The 26,926-nt window shown below is 33.9% G+C and overlaps 1 protein-coding gene across 3 annotated transcripts in view; it reads left to right on the top strand.

The window, feature by feature from the left end:
- The window catches only part of CEP128 (centrosomal protein 128), a 102,799-nt gene that overhangs the window by 28,629 nt on the left and 47,244 nt on the right, over window positions 1-26,926 (top strand). For 2 of the 3 annotated variants that reach the window (XM_038138131.1, XM_038138130.1), the window contains exons 13-19: window positions 1,224-1,384; window positions 5,993-6,343; window positions 9,533-10,183; window positions 13,990-14,154; window positions 17,035-17,211; window positions 18,787-18,846; window positions 20,535-20,727. In XM_038138131.1, the coding sequence (XP_037994059.1) occupies window positions 1,224-1,384; window positions 5,993-6,343; window positions 9,533-10,183; window positions 13,990-14,154; window positions 17,035-17,211; window positions 18,787-18,846; window positions 20,535-20,727 (1,758 nt within the window). The remainder of the gene's footprint in view (window positions 1-1,223; window positions 1,385-5,992; window positions 6,344-9,532; window positions 10,184-13,989; window positions 14,155-17,034; window positions 17,212-18,786; window positions 18,847-20,534; window positions 20,728-26,926) is intronic. The other variant, XR_005257074.1, reaches the window with a different exon arrangement.

Genomic DNA, 26,926 nt, shown 5'->3' with positions numbered 1-26,926 from the left:
TTATTTAGAAGACAAATACTTTAAACAATTTCAAGATATAATTGCATATTAAATTACCACTTTAGCAAGGTCTTTGATTAATTGCTAGTTATCTATCTGTATTTAAACTTTTCAAACATAATAAAATAGGCATTTGAGAAAGTTTTTATCTTTCTCCTTATTACCATAGCAATGTATTACTCAAGGCAATAGAGAAATAGTGACTCTATGCTAGAGTCCAGTGTCTATTAGAGTCCAGGGACTATTTAATTGGTTTGGCTAATAACATATTTTTGTATTTTTGTACTTCAGCTTTTGAATTATCTTGGTTCTTAAAACAAGACTCTGACTCCATGTTTTACAAGTCTCAGAGCACTGGAAATGAGCTTAGCTTCAGAAGTGTAATGCAAAATAATAATTTCAATAGTTTTTTCTCCAATCATGTTAGTGTATCTGTTTAAAAGTTAGTTTATTTGAAAAAATATGCCTTTCATATTAGCAAAAGCATATTTTAACTTTCCTATTGATCTTATAAATCAAAACAGCTGCAAAAATATGAAGAAAATAAAAATGCACTGTAACTGTTAAAATACATGCATACATTTATATAATTTTTGCTGTTGTGTTTCACCTTGCTGTGTTATTCCTGTTTTGTCAAAGATATATGGGAAGAAGACAAGTAGAGGATTTTTTTCCTTTTGCTTCTAGTAGTTATTTAGGACTTAAGACCTTTGAATTTCTGATTGAGAGAATTTATAGCTTACTCTTATCAAAATCTTTGGTTGTAGTTTCAGGATTCGGACATAAAATTCGCAGATAATGTGACTTTCAAATTGGGAGGTATTACTCTGGTGAGATAAAACCTTGGCCTTGAAGCTGATGGCCAAATTTTATTTACACCAGAACTTGCCCACTGTTTCTTCCTTCCTATTTTATTTTATTCAATTTTGCTGCGGCTTTGGTTGTTTTGGTTGGTTTTTTATTTGAAAGGGGCAGCTGTGTGCAGAGGGAAGAGTGGAAACCCCTATAAAATGATGAAAAACTACTGTTTTATTTTGTTATTAAAATGTTATTCGCTTATGATACAGGTATACCATTTTTCACAGATATTTTGGTGCAAATCAGTAGTTGTAGAATAGTCTCAGGTGGAGAAACAAATTGCCAAAAGTTAATGGAGATAAAATTAATTTACCATGAGTTGGTATTTCTACTGAATGTGTTGCTCTGTTCTTGCTGTTTTACAGTAGCTGAAAGATATGAGAGAGAGAAGCAAGATCTAGAGAAACATATTTTGGAACTTAAAGCAAAGCTGAGTCATAACGCTGTAATGTCAGAGGTAGAAGAACTGAAGAGATGTATAGAGCGTAAGGACAAGGAGAAAGCACAGCTTGTAATGCACATACAGGTAAGGTGGGTTTTGCTGCTTTTTGCTTGGTGGCATTTTTGTTTTTTAAATAATTTCTCATCTGTTTAACATTAGGTGATATATCAGATTAGGGATTAACCTTTAAAACTGAGAGTAATTGTCATGCTCGTTATTTATTGTGTAAAAAACTTTGAAAAGTGATTTGAGTTTGCCAACTTCTTTCTTTCCCATGTAATACTAAAAGAGGTATTTGCTATTGCCCATGATTTCATGGTTTGGATTACTTTTCTTTCCCATGTGCAAAGAAAAGTTGATCTGATTTTATCAGCACTTAGCGTTAATAATGGTTTTTGGAACTGCTTTTATAAAGTAGTACTTACTTTCTTATTCCTCATTCCATCATTCCTCAGAGCTGAAGTTCAACTTTAAAAATTGAGATACCATGTTCTATGAGAGAGTAACAGAAGTAGGTCACAATTTCCCTTTTTTTAGTACTTAAATGCAATATAGTAATATAATCATAAGTATTAATAGTCTTCTTTATGGTAAGCATATCATAATATTTAATGTGATTCTTTATGAGAAGGATAAGAGCAGCCTTTTGTACTGAAATTTTATTTAGAAGACTTTGACCATAAAATGAGATCTAAGTAGGCAGTAGCCTTCTTATTTAAGATGGGAAATTTCTGTATTTCTTGCTCTTGTCTAGATTTGCCATTGGTAGCAGAATGCCTGAACAGTAACGATTTTCTTCTGTCTTCTGTGACTGTCAAGAGAAAAGTGTTTGTTTGCAAAACCATGTGTATTATTTCAGTAGTCAAGGACTTCACTTTTTGTTCAGATTGTATTTTGGCATTCTGTAAGCAAGAGATTTCGTATGTATTTTCCTAATGAAAGTACTTATCTATGAAGTGATATTGCATCACTTTGGAAATTCAAAGGAATTTATTTTTTTGTCTTCGTAGATTTACAGGACTATACTCTTCAGTTTACTTCTCTTGCTCCTTTACCTTGTCAGCTTCTCTGCTGATTTAAATCAAACTAATACATCACATTACATTTGGAAAAAAATGGCCGTCTCAAAATAAGTTCCTACATGCTTTATGAAATTCGGTCATTGAATAGGTTTAAAAAGACCTAAAATGTTTCTGTAAGAGGGTAAGATGAGCAGAACTCATTTCCTGGTGTCCATCAGCATTTGTATTCTAGCTGGTCAATAAAACCCATGACTAACTGAAAACATTCTGGGTTTTTGTTTTGTTGTGCCTGAGAAACTAATTATTTTGGTGACAGGAATTAATGGGGTAAGAACCCACATAAAACCAATTATTTTAAACTTCTGCTTGTAGAACATGCTTTCTTGAGAGTCAGAATGATTTTATAATACTAATTTCCTGCCCTGAAAATACTCATGCAATAGTGCTCAGCTGGGGTCATTGTCATTTCTCTGAGTTAGAAATCTTTGACTTCCCTCATTTTCTCAACAGAAAATACTTTGTACTTCTTATCTGCTTCCCACTGCTTTTCTCCTACAGGGGCAGTAACAGGAAAATAGCTAGTGTGTTTTTCTTTTAATGAGACATCAAGGAATGCAAGGATGTGAATTTCTAAACTTGTGTACTAACAAAGCATTTTGTCAAGCCTGTTCTAACAGCTGCTCCTATCAGATAGTCTGATTCCCAGTTGGAAGTGACCAGTCATGTTTGACTTGGGTGTGATTTGTCTTTGTTTGGTGGGGAGAATCTAACTTGCCTCTGATGTACATGTGATACTAGAAATTTCTTTTGATTTATTAAAATGTCATTGTTTGCGACAACTTGAGTGTGTGCTCCACTCAAGCCTCCAACAGTTGCCATAAAATCACAGTGTGATGTCAAATGGAGAGGATGAAAAAGGTTAAAACATATTCTTAAGCTCATATTTAGAAGTGAGTTCAATCTTAAATTAGTTTTTAACTGTAATGTTTATTTCAGCTACTCTAGTTTACGTAAAAGAGTGGTTGTGAGATCTTCCATATGTTTACAACTATCTTAAATAGATTTTTCTGCGTGAAGCCAGATAGATACTGGGCTGTTGGGGCTAACTATTAAGATTTAAATATTATGACTAAGAAGTAATCAAAGTACACAAATTACAAAGATGCAATACCCTACTTTCTCCATAAGTGCTTTTAGACTCTTTAGAGTCTTTTAGACTCTTTTAGCCTGGGAACTTGTTTGATTTACTAATTACTTTTCATTTGGATTTGGTGTTAGTATGCTTCTAGTATTGTCCAGTACAGCAGTCAGTTTGTTAAAATATTTCAGTTTTTCTGAGGGAAAATTACTGATATGTTTAATCAAAGTTAGAATTCTTCAGTAATATAAATCTTTCAGTTTTATAAATATTGGTTCATATTCTCACTAAAATTTACTTTTTCTTCTACAACTGAAGCTGTTAGCCAATTAAATGCCAGTAGTGCAAGCCCTTATAGATCAGAAAGAATTTTGGCAAATGCACCCATGTTAACACAGAGATGCACATTTATTGTACGTAACTGGGAATGCAAAAGTACAGATCAGTCCATTTGGGACTCCTGTTTGATATAGAAACAGAGTGTGGAGATACTTTCTCTAGCCTCTTGCTTTACAGAGTCGGCTTCAGGAAATGTTGACTTGCTATGATGCTGTTTTCTATCTGATTTCAACTGTTGGGTCTGTGCTAGCACTCTTTTAAGCAAAGTGCAAGCTCTTTGCTAAGGTTTATCTTATTTACCCATATTGTAAAAATAAAACATAAAAAGTCACTTTATATTGGTACATCCATGTCAAAATCCAATTTTCCTCATGCAAATAGTTCGTGTTGATAAATTAGTTGCATCAAGGTAAATATCTAAAACAAATGTCTCTCTTTTTTATTATACTGTAAATCAATAAATTGGAGGTTGATTTACTTCTACATGATAAGAGAAATGTTTACAGTTAATTGAACATTATTTTATGTGCTTAAGATTAGACTTATATTTCATTAAAAAGTTTGTGGGAGCAGTAGTTTTGTTAATGAAGTATGTACTCTGGGGAAATTATATATAGAGAACTATGTTTTAATGTTGCAGCATTGAGTACTACATCAATTTAGTCTGACATCCTCTATGGTGTCTCCAGAAAGACATGAAATAGGAAGTAATAATAGCATGTGTTATCACATGACAGAAAAAATGATGACCCTTTTTAGAAAATCTGTAGAATGGTAAATGTAATATATGATTGTATTTTATGGTCTATTTTTAACTTCTGCTATACTCAATTTAAATTTTTGTCTTTAAAGAAGTATTGTAATCTGTTTTCATTGGAAATTAGGTTTGTTTTGATTAAAATTTTGCTAGTTGTAGCTTATGAGCTTGTTTTGGTTATCTTTTTAGCACAGCAAATGCTATCTCAAAGAGATTGGTCCAATTTACTGTCTCTCAGGAGGTGTTGGCCTGGACTGGATGAAGAAAAAAGCCCCCAAAACTATCAAACTGACAAGGAGAGATCCCTTACCAACAAATCCAAGTCTCCCTCTTTGCCCCAGCCTTGTGGAAGTATCTTTGTCTAAATAGTCATTCTATATCCATCTGTAAAGTTGCCTATTCTTTCACAGATAAAAATACTTTTCCCTTGTCCATTCTGAATCGCAGTCTGTTTATTTCAGGCTACATCTGCCGGTTTTTTTTCAGTCATTCTGAAATCTAATCCTCTTTAAAGTATTTCAGTCCCCTGAGGCTTGATAATATGTTTGACTGGCTATAGATCAGGCCTATAAAATTTATCGTTCATTAATGAAAAGGCTGAATGGTATGAAAGCAGTCTAAATGCTTTCTGCCCAAAATGCAGAATACTAATGTGAATTTCTACTTGATGATTTCAGTAAAATACAATTTGCTAGTGTACTTTCAAAAACTGATTTCTGAGCGTGTCCTTCCTGAAGGTGTATGGACACTATTATTCCTGAGTTTCTTATGAGACTGTTCAGAGAAATATGATTTGAGAAATGCAGCATCTTATTTTTAAAAGGTGTTTTCAATTGAATTCATTTTTGAAAGGCTTATATATGCCTCCTGCATTTTCAAACATCTTTGCACTTTGTTCTAGAAGCATTTATCAAGCTGCTGTATTCTCTTTGTATTCAGTGCTATCAAATATATCTTTATTTAGCACATTGCTTTCATAAAGGCAACCAGCATAAAACTGGATAACAATTAGCTTCTAAACTATAAATTCCAGTGGTTGTGGTGAATGCTGTTTTGTCCTTTCCAGTTCTCCTTTTCCTCTCATCTGTTTACATTAATCTCCTTATATCTTACTATTTGGTTTATTTCTTATTTGTGTAGTGTATAATATATGGCCAATGGTTGATCTCAAACTTACAATACAGAAAAATAACAAGAACAAACAGAGGAGGAACAAATGCAAAAAGAATTGAGTACTATGTATTTTATGTCTTGTGTTGGAATTCTTTACCATTGCAGAGGGAGAGATTGTCTGGGCCTTTCCTTGATAGTCAATAAGATCTTTTATGCTGTTCATATTTAATAAAAATGTGATTTAATGATGCTGTATGTTGTTTAATAAAGTTTCATACTGCATATCTTTAGAGAATATTTGTATTTTGCTATGATGATTCCAGGTGTTAACATCTGACCTGGAAAACAGGGAGAAGCAGCAGGAAAAAATGCTTGACCAGCTAAAGGAGATACAGAATTGCTACAAGGCTTGTGAGAGTGGACGTAGACAAACGGAACTCCAGTCTGCTGAGTTAGCTCAACAGGTTGAAGAGAGTACCAAGGAAGCAGAACGGTATCTCACTGAATTCAAGCACTCAGAGTCACTCAGGCTGGAGAGTGAGAAAAAAAGAGAAGATTTGAAGGTGAGAGCCCAGGAAACCATCCGCCAATGGAAATTGAAGTGCAAGAAACTGGATCGTGAGGTAGAAAAGCAAAATCAAACCATAAGCGAACTGATGGACAAGAATAGTCAGGTAACAGTCGTTGACTTTTTTTGGTACCCTTTCCCTTTGTTTTAAAAATGAAGAGAAGGAGTTTATATGCAAACTGTGACTTAAACTGCTTTCCGCTTTAAGTTCTGGACCTCTTCTGTATAATTTTTCAGAACTTTTTGAAAATTAATTGTGTAACATTTCTGGGTTTTTCATTTATCTTTGTTCAGTATGACAGACCACTTATTCCTCTCTTTTTCCTCCTCTAAAGTTTCTCAGGAAAAAACATAGGTTTTTTGGTTTTTGACTTAGAAGAATTCCTTTATTTGTTCAGCTGCTGACACTGTTTTAAAGACAAGCACTCACATCAATGCTAATGTTTATCATCCTGTATCAGAATAATAGCAGAAACCACCATTCTGTTGGCAGTGAGTCTGTGGATCTGTATTTTCCAGTGGCTGGGTCAAAAGTTGCTTGTTTCTATAGTAGCTAATATAGTGCTTAACTCTGTGCTGTGAGCTTTTATCTTAACTTACATGCTCTGCTGGTGCAGTCTATCATATTGTATGGCTTTTGTTTTACAGTGCTGTGCCCTCTTTTCACGTATTTTCTCATGGCATCCATCCAGTTTAAGTTACTGAATGTGATGGGCTTGAGATGGCTCCATCCTCTGCTTTGTCTTGCTCAAAGACTGGGGTTTTGAAGGGCTAAATAGGATGCGGTATGGGATGTCTATTAATCCTGTGTTGTTTCTGATCCAATAATATGTTCTGAGATTGCTACATGAATGCAAGCATGGTCAAAGCACGTGAGAGGTCACAATTGGGGCTATTACTGAGATGAAATTAATAAACTCTAGCAACTCTAAACTTTGATTCCTGGTGTTGCTATTTCTCTCCCATTGCCTATCATATTCCTTACTTTTTATTATTATTTCCTCTTTCCCTGCTCCAGCAATTCATCCTATAGTAGTCTTGTATTTGTTAGCCCTAGCGCTTGCCTGGGAAAGTAAGATTCTCCAAGATTTAAGAAGTTGGTCACTCTTGCCTAAGAAAATAGAGGTTGTAAGGAGATGAAGAAAACCTGAATCATTTCAAAATTATGCGTGTCTATCAAATGGACAAATAAGAAGCAAAAAGTAGAGACAAATTGTGAATAAGAAGCAGTGGCTCCTAGAAAGGTTCTGGAATCACTATTCATGTAAACACATAGGCTGGTCTATGTAGGGGCACTTGATAACATTGTCCACATTGAAATTTTCTTTGTTATGTAAGATTCCTTGATATGGATTTTACCTCTTTTTATGTGGCAAGTATATTCACATGCTAAATGCAGTGGTTAAACTTTGGCTTAAGCTCCATTTAAGAAATGCTGTCAGTATTTGTTATTACTTTTGAAGTTGTGACCATCCTGCCAACAAGTTTGAGGTGATTGTCACTGGTGAAGAAAGTTTCTTTATTTTAAGATATGGAAGATCAAATAAACTGTATGTCATTGTGAAGGAGAAAAAAGTACAAAACAATGTTTCAAGTTCTCAATATAAAGTGGGAAACACTTTACTTATAGGGATATAATCAGTCTAGATGCAGCATTTAGTATAAACTTGAGGTAACTAGATGAACATAATTTAACTGGCTTTGAAATACAGACAATTAACATCTGAGACAAATATCTGTAAAAACAATAAAGGAAGAAATGATAGTTTGTATTTTATTTCTGTTAGAAGACTTCAAAGGGTTGACGGAAAATTTTCAAAATTGGGTTGCAATCATAGTTTGCAATTTTGAGATTTTTGAAATATTGGCAGACAATGGATCTGCTATAGAAAGATTGTTTAGGTTTCATTCTTTTGGAGTTACTGGGATAATTTGGTTGAAGTTTTGCCCATGTGGTTGTCCTTAATATTGTTTGACAGTGGAGTTTCTGACATCTTTTGAAACGTATATTCTTTAAAGTATATAAGGTAGAAAACATGCTCAGAGTAAGTAACTTATGGCTTGTAGTTTGAAATTTTACTGGAGTTTTGTTTATGTTTGTTTTTTGATGGTGTTTTGGGTTTTTTTAAGCCAAATCCTTCCAGAAGAATTACAAGATAGGTTTAGGAGGGTCTTTTTATCTGGTAGGTTTTTTTTCTGGAAAAACCCATGGTGGTCATCAGTCCGTGTCCTCAATTTATTACATTTGTATTTTGCTTTGTGTTGTTTATTCTTGATGTAATTGCAAATTGTTTTATTATTTTTAACTGCACACTTTTAACCCTGATTACCTTTTTGTTCTGGATTGTTTCAAGTAATTTTGCTATATCCATAGGAGATGTGCACTGCTTGTGGAATTAGTGAAAATGCTCATTAAAATTTAGTATAAAATTTATTAAGTCAGTTTAAAGAATCTGATATATAGGAACAGATTGCCCAGATGGTTTTCATAGTCTCCCTCACTGAAGATATTCAAGAATCATCTGGATGCCATCCTATGTCTGTGTTCTAGGATAAGTCTGCTTGAGCAGGGAGGTTGGACCAGATGATCCACTGCGGTCCTTTCAAGCTTACACATTCTGTGATTCTGTGGTAATTTGAACATTAAATATATCAATGTTGGAAAAAACACCCAAGCCCTGAAGATCCTAGGAAAACACTGGAAATTTTATTATTTTATTACATTTGATTGATTTCTATTTGGGAGATGGTGTCTTTATTTCTTGGCTTTGATGCATAAGTGAACCGAGCCTTTAACTGCTACTAATTCATCTACTGGGCATAATTTCAAAAATAAGTTAAAGTTGGTATACTTTCTATGTAATATTTTAGAAAATAAACAAAATAAGTCAGCATATGGAATGGACTGTAGGCACAGCGTATATGCCCAGTAGTCATCCCTGTATGCTGCTGCATTACTCTATTACCTCATTTTCTCTGTCTTCCTATTTGGAGGAACTAATAAGGAAACACTTCTCAGTCTGCAAAGGGAAAGTATGAGAAGCAGAGAATTAACCAGAACTATCCCTATTTAGAAGGCTATATAATTTAAGGACAAGTCCAAGTTTGAGATTGCACATGATCTGTCTGTAAATTTAAAGAAACATTGAGTACGTTTGAACTGAGTTCATAGCAAGCAAAAATTCTGTATTTTTGCGTACATGTTAATTGTTCCATAGACATCCCTGATGTCTAAGGACATCCTTCCAGCAATTGTCTTTAATTCAGATTAGAATGGATTTTTTTTCTTTCCTAGGCCCTTAAAGAAAAAGATGATCTCAAAAGTCAGCTTCTGTCAGCTATAAACCAAATGGAAAACCTGCGGAAAGAGCTGAATGATGTGCTTACAAAGAGAGCCCAGCAGGAAGAACTCCTCCACTGTAAAGAGGTAAAACTGAATGAAATGGAGTCACACCAGGTATCTGTTGAAGAAGAGATCAAAGAAGTTCAAGGTACTGTAAAAAAATTGGAGAATGAATTGAAAAAGCAAGTCTTTCTACAAAATCAAATGCAAGCCGAGAAGGAGCACTTGAAGACAGAACTCGCAACTATTAACTTGTTTCATAAAAAAGACCAAGAACGACTCCTAGAAATGCAAGCAGATGTAAAACATTTAAGCACCGTACGTGTGGAACTAACAAACAGAATTGCAGAAGAGGAGAAAGCCAAAAAGGAATTACTTAAGAGCCTCTCAGACCTCCAGAAACAGCAGGAATCTAGTCATGAAGAGATGATTTCAGCTAACAGGCAGCTGAAGATGGAAAGAGAAATTCACCAACAGGAGTTGGCAGATCTTAGATCAGAGTTACAAAATGTGAAAATCAAACATGAACAAAATGTGCAAGAACTCACGAAACTCCTTAAACAAGAAAAAGATGATGCAGAGGCTCAGATTAGAATGCTAAAGGTACTTATTGTGAAGAATTCCAATGTCAGACTTTCCCCCTCATCCCACACACCCACACACAGCCCCTGCCATTGAATGATGAAGGTAATAAAGCATGGGCTTTAAAGCACTTAACAGACATGTTATTGCAAGCCATTGTAAAAGTTTAAAGTTCAGGGTAAAAGTGTTATAGTACCAGTTTTAGGTCAAAATCTTAGATCAGAAATAGTAAAATAGATATGATCGAAATAAAAAGAAATATATGATGCTGTAATGTTTTAATATGGCAGGTAGGTGAAGTCCCAAGCAACTGGAAAGGGGGGAGCATTGTACCATACAGTCAGCCCAGGACGCTATCTTTTAAAAGGGTAGAAAGGGGGACTGTGGGAGCTATTCACCTGTCAGCCTTCTCTCTTTTCGTGGGAAGATCATGGAACAAAACCTTTTAGAAGCTACGCTAAGTCACAAGGAGGACAGGGAGATGATTTGAGAGTCAGCACAGCTTCACCAAGGGCAAGTCCTGTCTGACGTACCCAGTGGCCTTCTCTGATGGAGTGACTACATCAGGGGACAAGGGAAGGGCTACAGTTGTCATTTATCTGGCCTTCTGTAAAGTTTTTGACACAGTGCCCCACAACATCCTTCTCTCTAAATTGGAGAGAGATGGATTTAATGGACGGACTGTTAGATAGATAATAAATTGGCTGTATGGTCACATTCAGAGGCTTGTGGTCAGTGGCTCAGAGTCCAGATGAAGTTCTGATGTACAGCAGTGATGAGTGGTGTCCCTCAGGGATGTGTGTTGGGACTAGTGTTTAGTTATGTAAAGTATCATTCATGGCTTGATAATAATTCTTAAGCAATTGGTAACATAGAAACCTTTAAGTGAAGAAAGTAATAAAAAAACCCTAGGTGGTTTTTGGTAGAAGGATCATTAAAATCAAATATTTTGACAGCAGTGCTTAACATTGGAGACCTAATTTTTAGTGTGTATATCATTATTTAAGTGGTCTGTCCAAAAGTGGTTTTTTCTTTGGCAGTGACATTGAAATTAAGAGTGTACATTTGATATCAAGTGGAAAGAAGGAAAGTGTATTCTGGATGCTAATAAGAAAAAAATAAGTTGGTCGTAACTGTGTTTTTCCATGAAACAGCAAATCCTACAGTTAGGACCTTTTTATTTTTACTGATTGTTGAACCTAAACAGAATACTAAAAAATTCACTTCCATATTTCATTTACAGTTCCATAACTTCCCCAGAATACTAAAATGACATATATTTTTAAGAGCAGAAGGTTTGAGGGAGATGAATTTTCTAAGATATTAGGGTAGGCAATTTTTTTAGAAGTATACAAAATGATAATGCACAAGATTCTCTTGATTAAGAGAATGTAAATGAAACAAAATAGAAAATCATATGCATCTCTAGGAAGATCTGATGAGAACATGTCATCCTGCAGGTGATTTGGTTACTTTTTGTCTGAACTCATCATTACATTGCATTTGGATTTCAATTTTATGGACATACTTTTCTTCCAAAGTAAGGTAAACTTAAAATATATTTTATCTTTTTTTCCCCCTTTTTAAGTATTTTGTTGTTAGAGTAGTGTTTAGGGAAATCCTGCAGAAAAAGTTGGGGTTTTTTAACCTTTTTTTTTTTTTTTTTTTCAAGCAGCTAAGATTTTGTGTCTGGCAACCAGCTGTCTTTTACCGTTACAGTAATAATTGACCTTATTTATGCCTCAACTGTGTCCAACCTTTGTAACTGTTTTTGGAAAGGAATATGCATATCCTGTCCAAAGATAGTTAAAGCTTTAAAAATAAAGGTTGGTTGAGAGAGACTTGAGGAGTGAAGGGAAATTTAATATATTTGTAGAATCCAAAGCCTTAAACTTAAAGAGGGTGCATTTATGAGTTACTTCCAGGAGATCAAGAGTAGAGAGTCCTGTGTTTAGAGAACTAACTTTCTGCATAGGTTGTAAAAAGAAGTGACTTTGGATTTTAGTTGTTCTTTCCTCTCTTGCCTCCTCTGTATGGTACTTTCTGCCCCACTTTTCCCTGCTTTTCTGTAGTGCAGCACTGGATTGAAAAAAATACTAAGTAGTTAAGGATTTTTTTTTTGGGTAATAGGGAAGTTACCATAAAAATATTGTATGATGCAAGAGAACTGGAGGAGAACATAGTTTTTTGAGATACCAGTGTTTAGAAGGATCTTACTGTTTCATTACTGAGATTCTGATGTTTATACTTTTAATTTGATTTCTGCTAGATCATCCTAAGTGATTCCCAACCAATGCCTCTGTGATGTCTTATTTGGTATTTAAGAGGATTGATACACTAGGCCTAGGAATTCAAGTGGTTTGCTTAGTGATCCTCATTTGGCTTTTTGCTCAGAAACTCTGGATCTGTCGCCTCGTTTTAAAACATACCCTCATTTGCTTTAAAAACACGCTTGTTTTCTTAGAATGATGGCATACAAAATTTCCTGCTGTCTGACAGTATGGAAGTATTTGAAGTATTAATTCTTAATCCAAACTTATATAGAGATATGTATCTATACATATAAAATTGTGTGTATGTGTATATTTCTTTTTAAATTATTTTATATACATTTTCCAATTGTGCCATCCATTTTTTCCTGAATATTATTAAATGTTGAAATTGGGTTCAATAAAGATCAATTAAATTATAGTCATATCTATTTTGTCCATACTGGAAATTATTAAGTATTAACTTTCTCTTCTGTGTTTCAGGCGTGATATAGGTGAGGGATTTTTTTCTTGGATTGTCTCCATCTGCATAGATATTATAATGCAATTACCTTTAGTAGGAACTGAAAAGTTGATTTCTATAAACATATTCACAGAAAATGTTTGGGGCATTGCAGGCATGTCTTTGTGGTCTTAAGTCTTTGTAGACTGTGGATGCCAAAGTTCTTTCTCAAATTGTCCTTTGGAAGAGGTTTTGTAATCCTTTTAGAGTCTAAATTAGTGTCTAGATCTAGTGTCTAAATTAATTCATAAAACCTCTCTTCTTACCCTTCTTCCTCATAGAAGTTATATTTATAGTGTAACTGGGAAATAGAATTTTTTCTTTTCTTCAGAAAGAAATATACTTTGCAAGATTATTTTTGTGTTTAACTGCATCCCACACTTCATCTAATATGAAACTGGGTTTGAGGAATGTTTGTGTTAATTTGCTTGTTTGTTGTATTTTTTAAAATTTTCTAGATATTGTAGAGCATTTCTCAAATCTTTCATTTTCAGTCAATTGTTTTTTTCACTGGAAGCAAATATACATTATTTACTCATTCTTTTGGGGCTTTATAGATCCTTACATGTTTTCTTCATTTTTCTCTGCAAAGTTTCATCAATAGCATTAATCATACAAAATAATAGTGCTAAACCCTCACAAATCTAGAACTTAAAATTACTAATCTTTGCTGTTGTTTCCTTACAGATATAAATTTAGCATTGGTTCCTGAAATAAAATGAGTTTTAGACTTTCTGATTCCAAATTATTTTAGTAATGGAAAAGCTGCATAAATACTAGGCTTCTCAGGATGATGTAAGCTGATGAGTGTAGCAGAGCTGAAATGAAGAACCTGAGACTTCTATTTTCTGCTTTTAAAATACTGTATGGTTCTGCAGCTCTGTGATGCATGTTTTCTATGTTCAGATAAGAAATTGTACTTAGTAGAACCTAATAGATTTTTTTACATTTATCATTTGGCAACAGTGTTCCTCTGATACAAAACTTTAGAGTTTGGGTGTGTTTTAAAATAACCCATAAAGTGACTTTGTAATCTTTTTCCCCTTTACCCTCAGATGGAACTTCTAGACGAGAAAAACATAGTCAAGGCTCAGTGTCGACAACTGGAAAAAATAAAAGTTGAGTGTGATAAATTGACAGAAGAATTAACCCAAAATGAGGAAGAAAATATAAAATTAAAACGGAAATGTGAGTTTGTAAAACAAGAACTGGAGAAAAAGGTAAAATTAACTGATTTTAACCATGATTTTTTTCTCTGCTGATAAATACCTAAAATAAATGATAGATTATAGAAATAGATGGTAAACCTAAAAAACCCCAGCATGTATGTATGTATTAAAGAATACACCCAGTTGTGCCATAGTACATGGTTTCCTTATGAATGAAGGAAGACAAAAATGCTTTGGCTGGATCATGAACTGTATCCCTCCAAAGATTTGCTAATATTATTTAGGACTAGAAATATAAATCCTGTTGCTTGCCTGATGTCTAATATAGGTAACTAACAAATGTTTTATCAGCTACTTCTAGTTTTCTTCATATTTTTCTTCAAGATGCAGTGCAGCAATGAATAATTTAGAGGCAATTTAAAGTAGATATGCAATGTAAGCATAGTAAAAGAATTCTAAATTATGTTGTGGTGGAGGATTTTTGGGTTTTGGGGGTTTTCTTTTATAGTATAGAGTTAGAAAAATGTTAAATCTGACATTTCTTTAGCTTGCTAAACTATCTGGGTGGTTTGAAAGCTCAACTTGTCAGACTAGGAAAAAGTACTTGAAATGAAAATTCAAAAATGTGTTTTTTCTATGTTGACATTTTAGTTGTATAATATCTATTATTAAGAAAATGTGTTTATATGAATGTACATGGGCTTCTGTAGTCTGTTGTGTATTAGCTCCAACCTTACCTAATATTGGGAAGACACTCTTTTTACATCAAAATAATCTTTTATCTCTAAATTGAAAAAGATCAGAGAAGGTTTTTAGCATGAGATCCTGTGGTCTCAACTTTTGAAGGTAAAGGCAGATAGAGACTTCTATTAGCTTGCATTAATAGTTAACTTAAGAGAATATTTGCTTCTCTGATTTTGTGGATTGTCAAAAGGGATGGTAGGATGGGGGAAATAATATTACCTCTTGGGAAATCTCATGCTAGCATACAATTGTGGCAACACAGCAGAAGCTTATTGTGTTAGAGAGTATTTTATTTCTTTTCGATGCTTTTTATACTTTTAATATTCCGTTCTTAATGCAAATACTAATTCAAAGAGGCATAGATATTATAGCTAGCTTAGATTTGTTTATTTTCATGAAAGGTGAAGGAGCAGAGCAGAATGGTTGGTTTCTTTCCTTTTCCTTCTGTGCATTTTTGAGTCATTAGTGACTTTTTTTCTCATGTAGGTTCTGGATGTAGAATGATAAGGAATGTTGGCACATTCAGAAAATCAAGCAGATAAGAAATAAAAAATAAGATTGTGTTTTGTTTTAGTCATGGTCTTTGGGAATGAACTTTGACATATGTTGGAATGCATTCAGTGAATAGTGAGGTGACAGAATACAGATACTGGAAATATATACAGTGCAATCTTATTGCTTTCAGAATACTAGTCTAGGTCAAAACTATTATTTCAACTCCCATCTTTCAGCTCCCATCTTTATAGTACAGGAACACTGGAACCTGTCCATCTTAAAAAATCTTATGATTTCTTCAGTTTGAAATAACTACTGCCCCAAGTATTTTTGTATTAATTAAGTGAAAAGATCAGACTGCTTATTAAGTATTTGTAGGCCACCAACATTAAAAACATCTGTTTTGCGAGTAGAAATAAACACCTATACATATATATGTATACAACCTCCTGAAAGGACATAGCAAGGTGGATGTTGGTCTTGTTTCCCAATTAGCAAGTGATAGGACAAGAGCAAATAGCCTTAAGCTGTGTCAGGGGAGATTTAGATTGGGTATTAGGAAAAATTTGTTAAGGGATTGGAGCAGGCTGCTTAGGGAAGTGGTTGAGTCACCACCCCTGGAGGTGTTCAAAAGACATGTACATGTAGTGTTCAGAGATGTGGTTTAGTGGTGGACTTGGCAGTCTGGGGTTTTTAGTTGGACTCTATGATAACTGAGTTCTTTTCCAACATAAATGGTTCTGTGATTCCATAAATATCCCATTTATGGAACTTGGGTGTTAGACATTACCTAACTCCACATTGGTGTCTCATAAGAGCAGTGTATGAAGATTTCCAACAAATAGACTTCAAACAGTTGTACCTTGTCATTGTGGAGGTCCACAATTAATAAATTTTTGAAATCCTTGCTGTTCTCAACCATTCTTGGTGCAACTTACACACATTGGAATTTGCCTGGTAAAGTGTTTGCCCTTTGCTGCATTACATCCTCCTGATCTCAGCAGCAGATAGGTGTGTTTCAATTTCACTTATTCTCACAGGATAGGTTTTTCTATATTATTTATAATGCATAATTTAATATTTTGTGTAATCTAGCAACAGTTTAGTTTGATTTTATGGTGGCTCTATCATCAATATAAAAGAAGGAAATCTGAATTTTAGAAACATGTAACATATTTAATCAAATTTCTGACATTAGCTGATAACGTAAAATACTTTCCTCAGTGCCAGTCACTCTCTTATGATATTCTTTGAGTAGTTTTCCTTGGAGGGCACACTGACTGCCAATAAAATTTTCCTTCTGGGATCTCTTTTCTGTCGATAGAGATTACATGCCTACAACAGATTCAGAGCAAAAGATAATAATGGGAGTATTTACTCTGGGCTCTTTTCTATTCATGAGGAGATTTGTATTAGAACATCTATTTTTGACTTTGAAAATAGGCTTTATGATTGTTGAGTTTGGATTTGGTAGCAGTTTCTTCGTAACTGATTTACAGGATAATGAGGAGAACCAAGAGAGGAACTTACAAGTGCTATTAGAAGGTATTATTTTTCCATGGCAAGGAGTTGAACTTAGCATGACTGTGTATGGTCTGATTATAAGATTGAATGATATATATGGCCGATGACATATGTTATATTATTAATGCAATTATTTAATTTTGGTTTGTTTTTCCTTTTTCACTCCAGGAAAAAAAGATCAGCAATGAAGAAGATCATTTGAGAAAGATGAGTGAGGCCAGGCTGCAGTTTAAAGATCAGCTACGTCGATTAGAAATGGAACAGCAATCCATTCTCTCTGTGATAGGAAGTGAAATTGATGCTGCTTGTGAAATCTTTTCTCGGGACTCCATGGAGAAATTCAAAGTAATTCTAAGTTTTAAGTATGCTACAGGTTTTGTTCTTTTCTTGATGAAAATTTGTAGTGCAACTTCTATGCATTGTTTTTGCTGTTGCATAGATAATCATTCTAATAGAATTATGGATAATTAGCTGGTATAGAGGTACAGAGGGATGTTGCTATTAGAATGGCATACTATGAAGGACTGTCCATGCATTAATTGGTAATTGGTACTGGGTTTTTTTTGTTGGTTTTTTTTTTGAGGAATAGTTCTCCTTTTGTTTGTGTGAAAGGACCTTTTATTAGCCAAAATTTTGAGGTAGATTTTCTTAGGCCATGTTCCTAGAATTGGGAAATCGTTAAGAGGGACCTAAAATGCTTTTAAAACTGGGAGAAAATGAAAGGAATTTTTTGCTAAAAAATCACTTGGATGCTTTGATTTTTATGTAGAGAACTGAATACTGAAAATGAAAAGAGTTTATAACCTCCTCTTTTGAGGAGCAGGTCCTTGTATCCAGAAAACTCAGACTCAAATTTTCAAGAAACTGCTAGCTTGCTGGAACTTTTCTTTTTTTTGCTATTTTACTACTTTTACTGCAACCCCTGTCCCTCTGTAGCTTTTCTTCTGAGCATTCTCATTTGCTGCCCAGGTACAGAAACCACTCGTGCTCCCTCCAAATGATTCTACATGACTGATCCTCTTAAATCAACATAGTACATTTCTGAGAATAAAGAGAACAGACTGTCTGACTCAGCTTGTTGTCACACTTACAAGTGCTTGACCTAGTGGCTTTTTAGCCTTAGCTACAACCCAGAGTACACTCAGATTACATCTTTTTTTTGGTCTTGCTGTTTAAACAGAAAATACTTCATAGCTCTTGGTCATTTGACTGGGCTGGGCTGCTACTGAAATAGATTTCTTTTTTCACGATTGACACCATTTCTCCACTTACACGTGGAGTTGGGGTGTTGCAGCACAAAACTAGATGAGAATTCTATGGAAATGTATTTGACAAACAAGCTTTCTCCTCTGTATCCTTGCAGATAGGTCTTTCTTTTTGTTAAGTTTTATAATCTGCTGTAGTTGCCAGATTTTTGATCATTGAGCCATGACTTCTTGGACTTGTTCCTCACCTTGTGAAGATTTTTTGGTTTCTGGATAAGGTTTTGCAGATCCCTGTTTATCCAATTCTCCTTGGTTTTTTATCACTGGCCAACTTATACCAGTTCTGAATGTGAGTTTTTGACTAGACAGTTACTGTGAAAAAAAGTTAGTTTTGTGGTCCTGGTATGAATTTTTTTCTTTTTTAAAGGTAAGCATCTTCCTTTATAATATTGTTCCTCTGCCCAATACTTCAGGTATTGCTAAGGTTTCTGGAAAGTTTCACCCTTTACTTCAAGAAGTTGCCGCTGCAACTTGGGTAAGCAGGAGGAATTTGATGGATAAATATTTGTATTGAGAGAAGTCAAGCACTAGGCTTAATCTTCCTTGATAAGAAATGTGTTTCTTTCATGAATTTCCAGTAAGCAGAAAAGACTTTCTTCCTGCTATGCCTAATTCCCATTTTATGTCTGTTTCTTTGTCACCTGCTTTTTCATAGGCAATATCCCTTACACCAACAGTACTGAACGATCCTCATCGCTGGTTAGCAGAAACAAAGGTAATAGTCAAACCTCCTGAAATTTTACTGAGTGAGCTAATATTCAGCATTTGATGGTGTAGTGAGAGGTGTCCCTACACATATCAGAGGGTTGGAACTAAATGATCTTTAAGGTCCTTTTCAGCCCTAACCCTATATTACAGTTGAGTGAGGGGGTGAGTCTGTGAATGGATGGGTCTGATTTAGTTAAAAGTCAGTTTAAAATGGCACTTCAAGGGTAAAAGGAAAAATACAAAAGCATTCCTTTGGCAGTTATTCTGATATTCCCAGACTGTTATTTCAACTGATACAATAATTTTCCAAATGCTTCTATCAACAAGAAACAGCCATCTCTATAGCAAAATAAATAGCAATATTGTTTTCACAAAAAAAAAAAAAGGCATTGAAGTAAGAGCAGTGATAGCCTTTAGATCTGGTTCAAACTTTTTCAGACAAGTAGAGTCTGAGAATGTAGTCAGCAGGTTAAGTTTCTATTACATCATCATCACAAGGCTAGAAATTATTTTAAATAAGGCTGGTATTTATTCAGTCTAAAACATATGAGATTGGATTCTTGAAAAATGAATGATTTTTCTTTCCTTGTTGAAGCTTTCAAATCCTATAATGTGGGGGCATACATGCTTGAGAACATCTTCAAGGTGATGACTGTAACTCATAAATCTTGCCTTCGTTTTGCAGCTTTCCTCCAGCTCCCTCCACTCACACACATAGCATGCTTCTTACCCAGTATCTTTTAAAAGAAGTGAATTTCTCATGATCAAAATAGATCATAAACTGTGGAAGACAACTGGTGTTTTTACTTCATGTAGAAAGGTCAAAGCCACAGGAGAATTGACTTAAGGAAAAAAATTGCAAATGTTTGCATGTAAGAGAAGGTTATTCATGGCATGTGGTCTGTGTAAGACTTGTAGACCAAGAAGGACTTCCATTATAGATAACAGAAACAAGATCGGAATCAAATGAGAAGTGTTATGGAGGAAGTGTTTTCTTCATTTGAAAAAGTGACACTGACATATTATTGAAAAGAGCCTTCAAAGAGCACCTAATAATACTTCGCAAACCTAGGTTTGTTTAGCTGCTAGAGGGAAGTTTAGAATGAATGACTGCTTAAAATGCCACTTTTATTTTCTTTTGTTTTTAAATAGGCTGTGTGAAAGTTTCCGTATCATATTTCATTTGATCACTTCTAGATTTACTAAATTGATCACAACCTTATCAATGAGATATTTTTCTCCTCTGAGTGAACCTTAAATATTGATTTCTGCTGAGTAGAAAGGATTGATGTCAATTTTTTAGAAGGGGAAATATTTTTAAATTCTGCCAACATAAAATAGAGAGAAAAAGGTACTCTGAAAGGAAGGCCTATCTCTTGATGTCTATGTGTACACTAATTCAATGTCAATTTCCATATCTACCTTAGCAAATTCATGTTTCTGATTTAAAAGAAATAAAATAATATAAAAGAACATCACTTCACATATAATTATCAACAAAATTATTTCTTTTGGGTCTCTTGAAAATCAGCTTATGTTCTCTTAATATATCTCAATGCCCTCTATTAGTATTGTTCAGATGGCTACAAATTAGTAATCTGTGACTCCAAAGATAATTTAGTCAGTGAATACTTCTTTCCTCTTATTTTTATCAGAATTCCTTACTTTTTATTGTACCTTTTGTTTTAAATGTAGACTAAGCTTCAGTGGCTGTGTGAGGAGGTAAAAGAAAGAGAAAGTAAGGAAAAAAAGCTGCGATGCTACTTGCTACAGAGCCGAGAGCAGCTCAAGCACTTTACACAGATAAAGGAGACTGAACATCAGTCTCTCTTTAAACAGATAAAAAACCAAGAAAAACTTTTGGAAGAAGTTCACAGAGAAAAAAGAGGTATGTTATGGATTCCATTTTTGTTAGTAAAAGGGATAAAGAATTTAAAATTCTATTAGTTATAATTTCTACGGCACAATCATTTTATCAGCTAGTTATTTCAAACTGCAGCGGGCTAGTGCTAACCAAGAATAATGTTTCGTTTGTGGTTTTTTGTTTTCCCTTGCTGACAAAAAAGGCAAATGCAATCAGCCACGTTTCAAACCAGTACAGTGGCTGAGTAACACACGAGTTTACATCATGCACAGTGGATATAGAAATTATTTCTCAGCTGTACCATCTGGGACATTGCACGACCTGGGCAAAAAGGGATTATACAAGAGTCTGAGGCAGTCTGAGTTAAAATGCTATTGCATAGCTCACTGTGTCATGGTACGATCTTTCATTGTATTCTGTTCCCTTAGTTTTGGAAGAAAGGTGTCACCTTTTAGGTTTTCTTCAGAAATCTTGTTCCGGCCTTTATTCAGGACTCCATACTGATATAACTGGGCAGAATAAGTATTCTCTTTCATTATTTTGTTCATTGTCGCTTCGTGCTGATTGATGCAGATTGAGATAATAGTAAACTTTTAGGAAGTGTAGTTACAGCTTCTAGTAGTTAACTTATTAAAAATGTCTTGTGAATTGCAAAAAAACCAAAACTGTTTGGTTTTGGCAAGAACAAAGTTATTTCTCTTCCTATGCCCTGTTCTGGATTTAATATGGATAGTAATGTTGAAAACACACTGATGATTTAGTTGTTGCACTCTAAGTCAAGGACTTTTCAGTTTTCCATGCTCTAATAGTGAGATGGTGCACAAATAGCTGCAAGGGAACATGGCCAGGCCAGGGGAACTGGCAAAAGTATATTCCATGTATTAGAATATTATTCGCAGTGTACAAACACAGAAGAGTTGTGTAGGAGGAGCCAATCACAGCTGGAGAAGGGGCTGGACATTGCTTGGTGGTGAGCAGTGATACTGTACATCACTTGGGGTGGTTTTGGTTTTATTTCTATCTTTTTTGACATGCGCATGCCATGACAGTGCATGTGACAGTGTATGCAAGAGTAATGGATTTACAATCCCACGTGAATTTAATTGGTTTGTTTTACAGTCATGTCAGCTTAGGTTTTTCTTTTTAATTTGAAAATTATGATCTTCATTATACCAAATCAGTTATTTTTTAGAAGTTGTAGAAGGTAGAGAAATAATAGAATGTATATCTGTTAATCTGAGTTTTGAGTACTGTCGTTCACTAAGGGAACATTTAAATGTTTAAAAGGGGTGTTTATTAAAAAAAGGGTGCAGGACAGAGTCTGACTGTTTTTATATCTTGAACAAATACTCTTACATACTGAATGAAAAGCCCAGACTTGTTTATGATGCAAGTAACACAAGAATGTAAACATATAAATAGTTTAATGGATAAATGACTTGAACATGAAAATTGGAAAAGCTACTTTCCCAGAGGGAAAAAAGAAAACACAGCTAAAAGCACAAAAAAGGTGTTAACTCAAAAGGAGAAAGCAATCCATCAAAATGATAAAAAATTTAAATTAAGGCTACAGAATGCTGGTTGGCTTTTCTTACTTAAGCATAAAAAATGGAAGTATTTACACAATACTGAGGCACCCAGTAATGAAATTACGGGCATGTCTCAGGTACAGGAATGAAGCAAATGAAGGCAGAATGTATTTAATTGATAAAAAAAGCCCTTCACTTTTTTTTTTTTTTTAGCACCAAAGTAACCTTTAAGGTATTGCTAAGTAAAATAGATATTCAGTCAAATTTGATCAAATGGATGAAAATATTTTCTGTTGCAATGATGCAGGTTTTAGATGGAGTATTTTGTCAGATTCTGTGAATAACCATGAGTATCCATGGATGTGGTTGACGACCCCACTGACACAAACCACTTGTCTGAGTACTTGATATAGTCTGAAAATAGTCCATTAATTTACGTTCACATAAATCAAAACTTATGAAAATGAGACAGAAATGGTATTCTCAATACATTGATTTGTTAATTTCCTTTCTGTGGATCTGATAATGTAATTTACTCATGGAGTTTTTGGGGGGAGAAAGAATAAAAGTAGAGATTTATGGTGGACATATCAAAAGTAGGTGGTATAAATATTTAAATTACTTTGTTGATGAACATGTTTAAGGAAGTTTTGTTAGCTTAAATATGTCTACTAAAACTTCTAACTATGTTTTTTTTTTGTCTTTTCCGTTCAGCAAGGCATTTGTAAATACCTGGGATATTGTAGGCTTTTGAAACCTCCTTACAAATCTCTGTAGAAGTGTTAACATTAGCACAGTGGTACCTGTGGTGGTATAAAGTGGCTGTCCATGTGATATAATCCTGACAAATACAAGTAAGCTAACATAGAGATTAGAGATCCATCCAGAGAATGAAGTAAAATACCATTGTGAAGTGCATTTTCAGGATTGTTTACAGAGTAGCAGAAGTTTCATAGTTATCTGGTGATGCTTCAAGATCAGCTACATTTGTCTTCCATTCTTGTTAAGAGGATCATGATGGAGAGTTTAGAAATTCAGAAGTCTAGCAATATTTATAAATACAGAACAACTGAAGAGGATGTGACTTCTGATTTCAGGTTTGCAGATTGGTACTTTGGATGCAGTTCACTACTTAACAAGGTATTTATCTAGCATGCTACACAGTGGGATATTTCAGTAACAACTTGGATTCCATGTTTCATCTTGGAGTGATTTTGGTCTTAGAATCAAATTTATTGCACTAGGTATTCAATATGTTAAGAAAATAGACAAAGGTCTGAGGAAATAAGAAGCATAAGTTCCAGTTTCTTAACCAAAAATTTAATTTGCATTCTAGAATCACTGAGCATGCCATGGTGTTCTTAAGAACAATTTAAAAATTAGTTTAGGTAACAAGAATTTTATTTTTATTATTTTTAATGCCATTGTCAGCAATTGTACCCAAGACCTGGCACAAATTTCTTTCATTTATTGTATATCTATATGATCTAGCCAGACAGTGTAGTCTGAAAAGCTCATCATTCAAATCAGTGAAACTCTGTATTTCATCCTGCGTGGACACAATGGTTTTATAAACTCAGATGTACTTTAGTTGCCTTTCCAAGAAAATCAAAACAGTGTAAAATCTTTCTATTATGACCTATTATGTTTCATTAAATAGTAGGGTACATATGCTGTTTTGAAGACAACTTTAAGTCTGATTCTGCCCTTTCAGCTTTGATTCTTTCTTTTTTATTAAATTTCTTTTTCTCATACATTGCATGATATTGTCCATGTATGAACAAAAGTCCTTTCTGTGGCAACAAGAAACATCACAAGGTATTTTCAGGTCATCTTTTCCTGAACAGTGAATGGGAGCATCAACTAGAAAGAACAAGCATACATACAGGAAGGAATCTGAAGGATTTCACAGAAACTTTTCATAGCACTTGGCTTTCATAGTGAACTTCAAAATGCATGAAGTTGAAATATCATTACTATTAAAATAATTTATTTCTTCTTAATAGTGTTCTTGCCCTTTAAATAATGCTTGGTTTTTTTAATGTGATGGGGGAAGGAGGAGGGAGGACTTCTAAGTTATTTTAAACTTTGCCAAAATGAACCTGCGTTCAGAGTCTTAGAAGAATGGAAATAAACCCAAATCATTTAGAAATCCTGCCCTGTGGAATTTTTTGAATCGGAAAACTGGAAACATCTAACTGGACATGCATTGCTGTAATTATTTAGTAGTTTCCTGGAACCATTTTCATTTGACATTATCTTTTTATGCACTCATAAAAATATGGCTGCCATTGTGAGAAAGAGAAGGTAAGAGATGGGATCAGACTGTAGCTAAGATGTTTTTAAGACTTCCTTTGATTTCTTTTTTCTTTCTGAATCACATACTTTAGATGATTATCTGAAACTTTTGTACAGTTTTTTGGTGTGGAAAACATGATGAGTCCTTTAAATTAGTGAGTTTGTACTGCTCATTAACAGTAAGAGACTGTTTTTATTATTTATTAGATTTATTTCTTGGTTTACCTGGACATACTGGAAACTAAATCAAAATTAACAAAAGTAACCTGTGGGATGGGGATTCAGTGTATATTAAATAATTAAAATGTATTATATAATTTTTTCTTTCTTTTGTGATTTATGATTTTTTTCTTTAAACCAAGCTAAAATAGCTGGTGTTCTATGAACTAGTGGGTTTTTTGGGTTTTTTTTACAGCTGCTGAAATGATGGCATTGGACTCTTTATAAGCACAATTACAGCTTAACAGTGATTTAACACTGTATCATAAGGAGAATCTTGTAATCAACTGTACAACTTTATCAGGACTCCTTGAATTAATATGAAAGATGCTGTCATGCTTTCAGGTTATGTACTATATTTCTATAACAAACTGATATCACCATTTTACAGCTATTAAAATTTAAAAACCCAACCAAAAAAACCTTACCCCAGCAACACAGGCACTTCCACACTTGTCTTGAATTCAATATTTTTCTGAGAAGTATGTAACAGAGGCATGCTATCTGTCATTTATTCTTCTTTAGGTAACAGTGACATCCTGAAACTCTTCAATATCTCAGAAGATGACAGTTTATTTAAATAATATGCTGTCTTATAGGAAATAAAACTGAACCATGGGCTCTATGTTCCTCTCTTGTTGTGCCTATTCCCTTGGTCAAAACCATCTTAGTTTAAAATACAGATAAATCATGTTGGAAATTTGAACAGAAATGAAAAAAAAAGCTATCTAAGATTTAGCATAGTAAAGTTTTTGACATTAAAGAAGTATTCAAAATCTTGCATCTTGCTATGTCATAGATTCAATGTCTTTCAAAATTAGTGCTTGTTGTAATGGTTTTGCCTAGAATTTTTCAGGCTGTACTTCAGTGTAGTTCATTGCTGTGTTAAAAGCTTTTATATCCTTTCAGCTGACATGATATCTAAGATCCCTTTTTTCCTAAAGTGAGTCCTAATGATATGGTGTATTTGGAAAATTGAAGTTTAAGTGCTATGTCAGTACCAAAAAATTCCTCACTTTGAGAAGAATTGGTCATCAGTAAAACCTGTTCTTAATGTTGACTGTGTACAGCAAAATAATTTAAATTACAGAATATACATTTTAAGTGAATACTTGAAAAAAAGAAAGTCTAGCTGGTTTTGGATTTTTCTGTATAAAGATTAAATTAAATAAGTGATCTTTAATCTGTTTATCCATTTTTTTCTTCTAGTGGGTTAAATATGACAAATTCCTAGGTTGAATATTTACTCTAATCAGCATGTTCAAGGTAATAACTGTCTATATCTAATGTCTTTTTTTTCCTTCTTTTTTAAATTTTTTTTTAATTTCTTGGGGTTTTTTCAGTTTTTGTGATTGCTACTTTTAAATGCTTTATATATTTTGTAGTTAAAGGGGAAAATCCTTAAAAATGTTTTAGAGCCAAGCAAGGCAAGCAAATTAACTATACAGTTCATGCAGTGAGAGTGATTAAAACAATAAGCTACTAATTGTTTTTACTAAATAACAGGTTCCTCTATGTAGTTTTTTAAAAACTACAGACACATAATAATGGGCACATATATCTAAATCTTCTCTAGTGTGGATAGAGACTCTCACAGTATTTTTCTTGTCTGCATCTATTATGTCTCTAGGATAAAGTCATAACATAGTCAAGGGCATGATTTGGATACTTCTGCCTATTTTAAAGGACTTGAGTTGCAGGTCATTAAGCACTGTTAGTAAATATTGTTGCTGTAAAGTTTTATTTGTTTGCTTAAACGGGTACAGTATCTGAGTCAGAATGTGCTTGCTCATGCTTATGTATAAAAAAAAAGAGAGAGAACTGAGAGTAAAGCTTAGTCTCCTATTCTTCAGCTGGATTTCTTAATTCTACACCACCTTTCTACTCAGAATTATTTTTTAAAATACACATGTTCATATTGCAGTACTTATTTTTGAGTATTTGAGCAGTACCTTTGTGCAATATTATATATTGCTAGTATGTAAATCTGTATTTAGTGGAAAATATTTAAATGTAAAATTTATGACCTTTTGTTTCACAATTCTAACACTTAGGATTTTGTTGTGGATATTTTTTTGTTTGTTTTTTTTATTTTAGTAGACCTGGTGAATTGAGGTGCCTACCACTAAAAAAAGAAACCAAATGCAAACCCAAGAAAACAGATTCATTGTAATATA

Source organism: Motacilla alba, chromosome 5 (assembly GCF_015832195.1).
Source record: "Motacilla alba alba isolate MOTALB_02 chromosome 5, Motacilla_alba_V1.0_pri, whole genome shotgun sequence".
Lineage (NCBI taxonomy): Eukaryota > Metazoa > Chordata > Aves > Passeriformes > Motacillidae > Motacilla > Motacilla alba.
The sequence above is the reverse complement of the archived record's forward strand: the minus strand, read 5'-3'. Positions and strand labels throughout refer to the sequence as shown.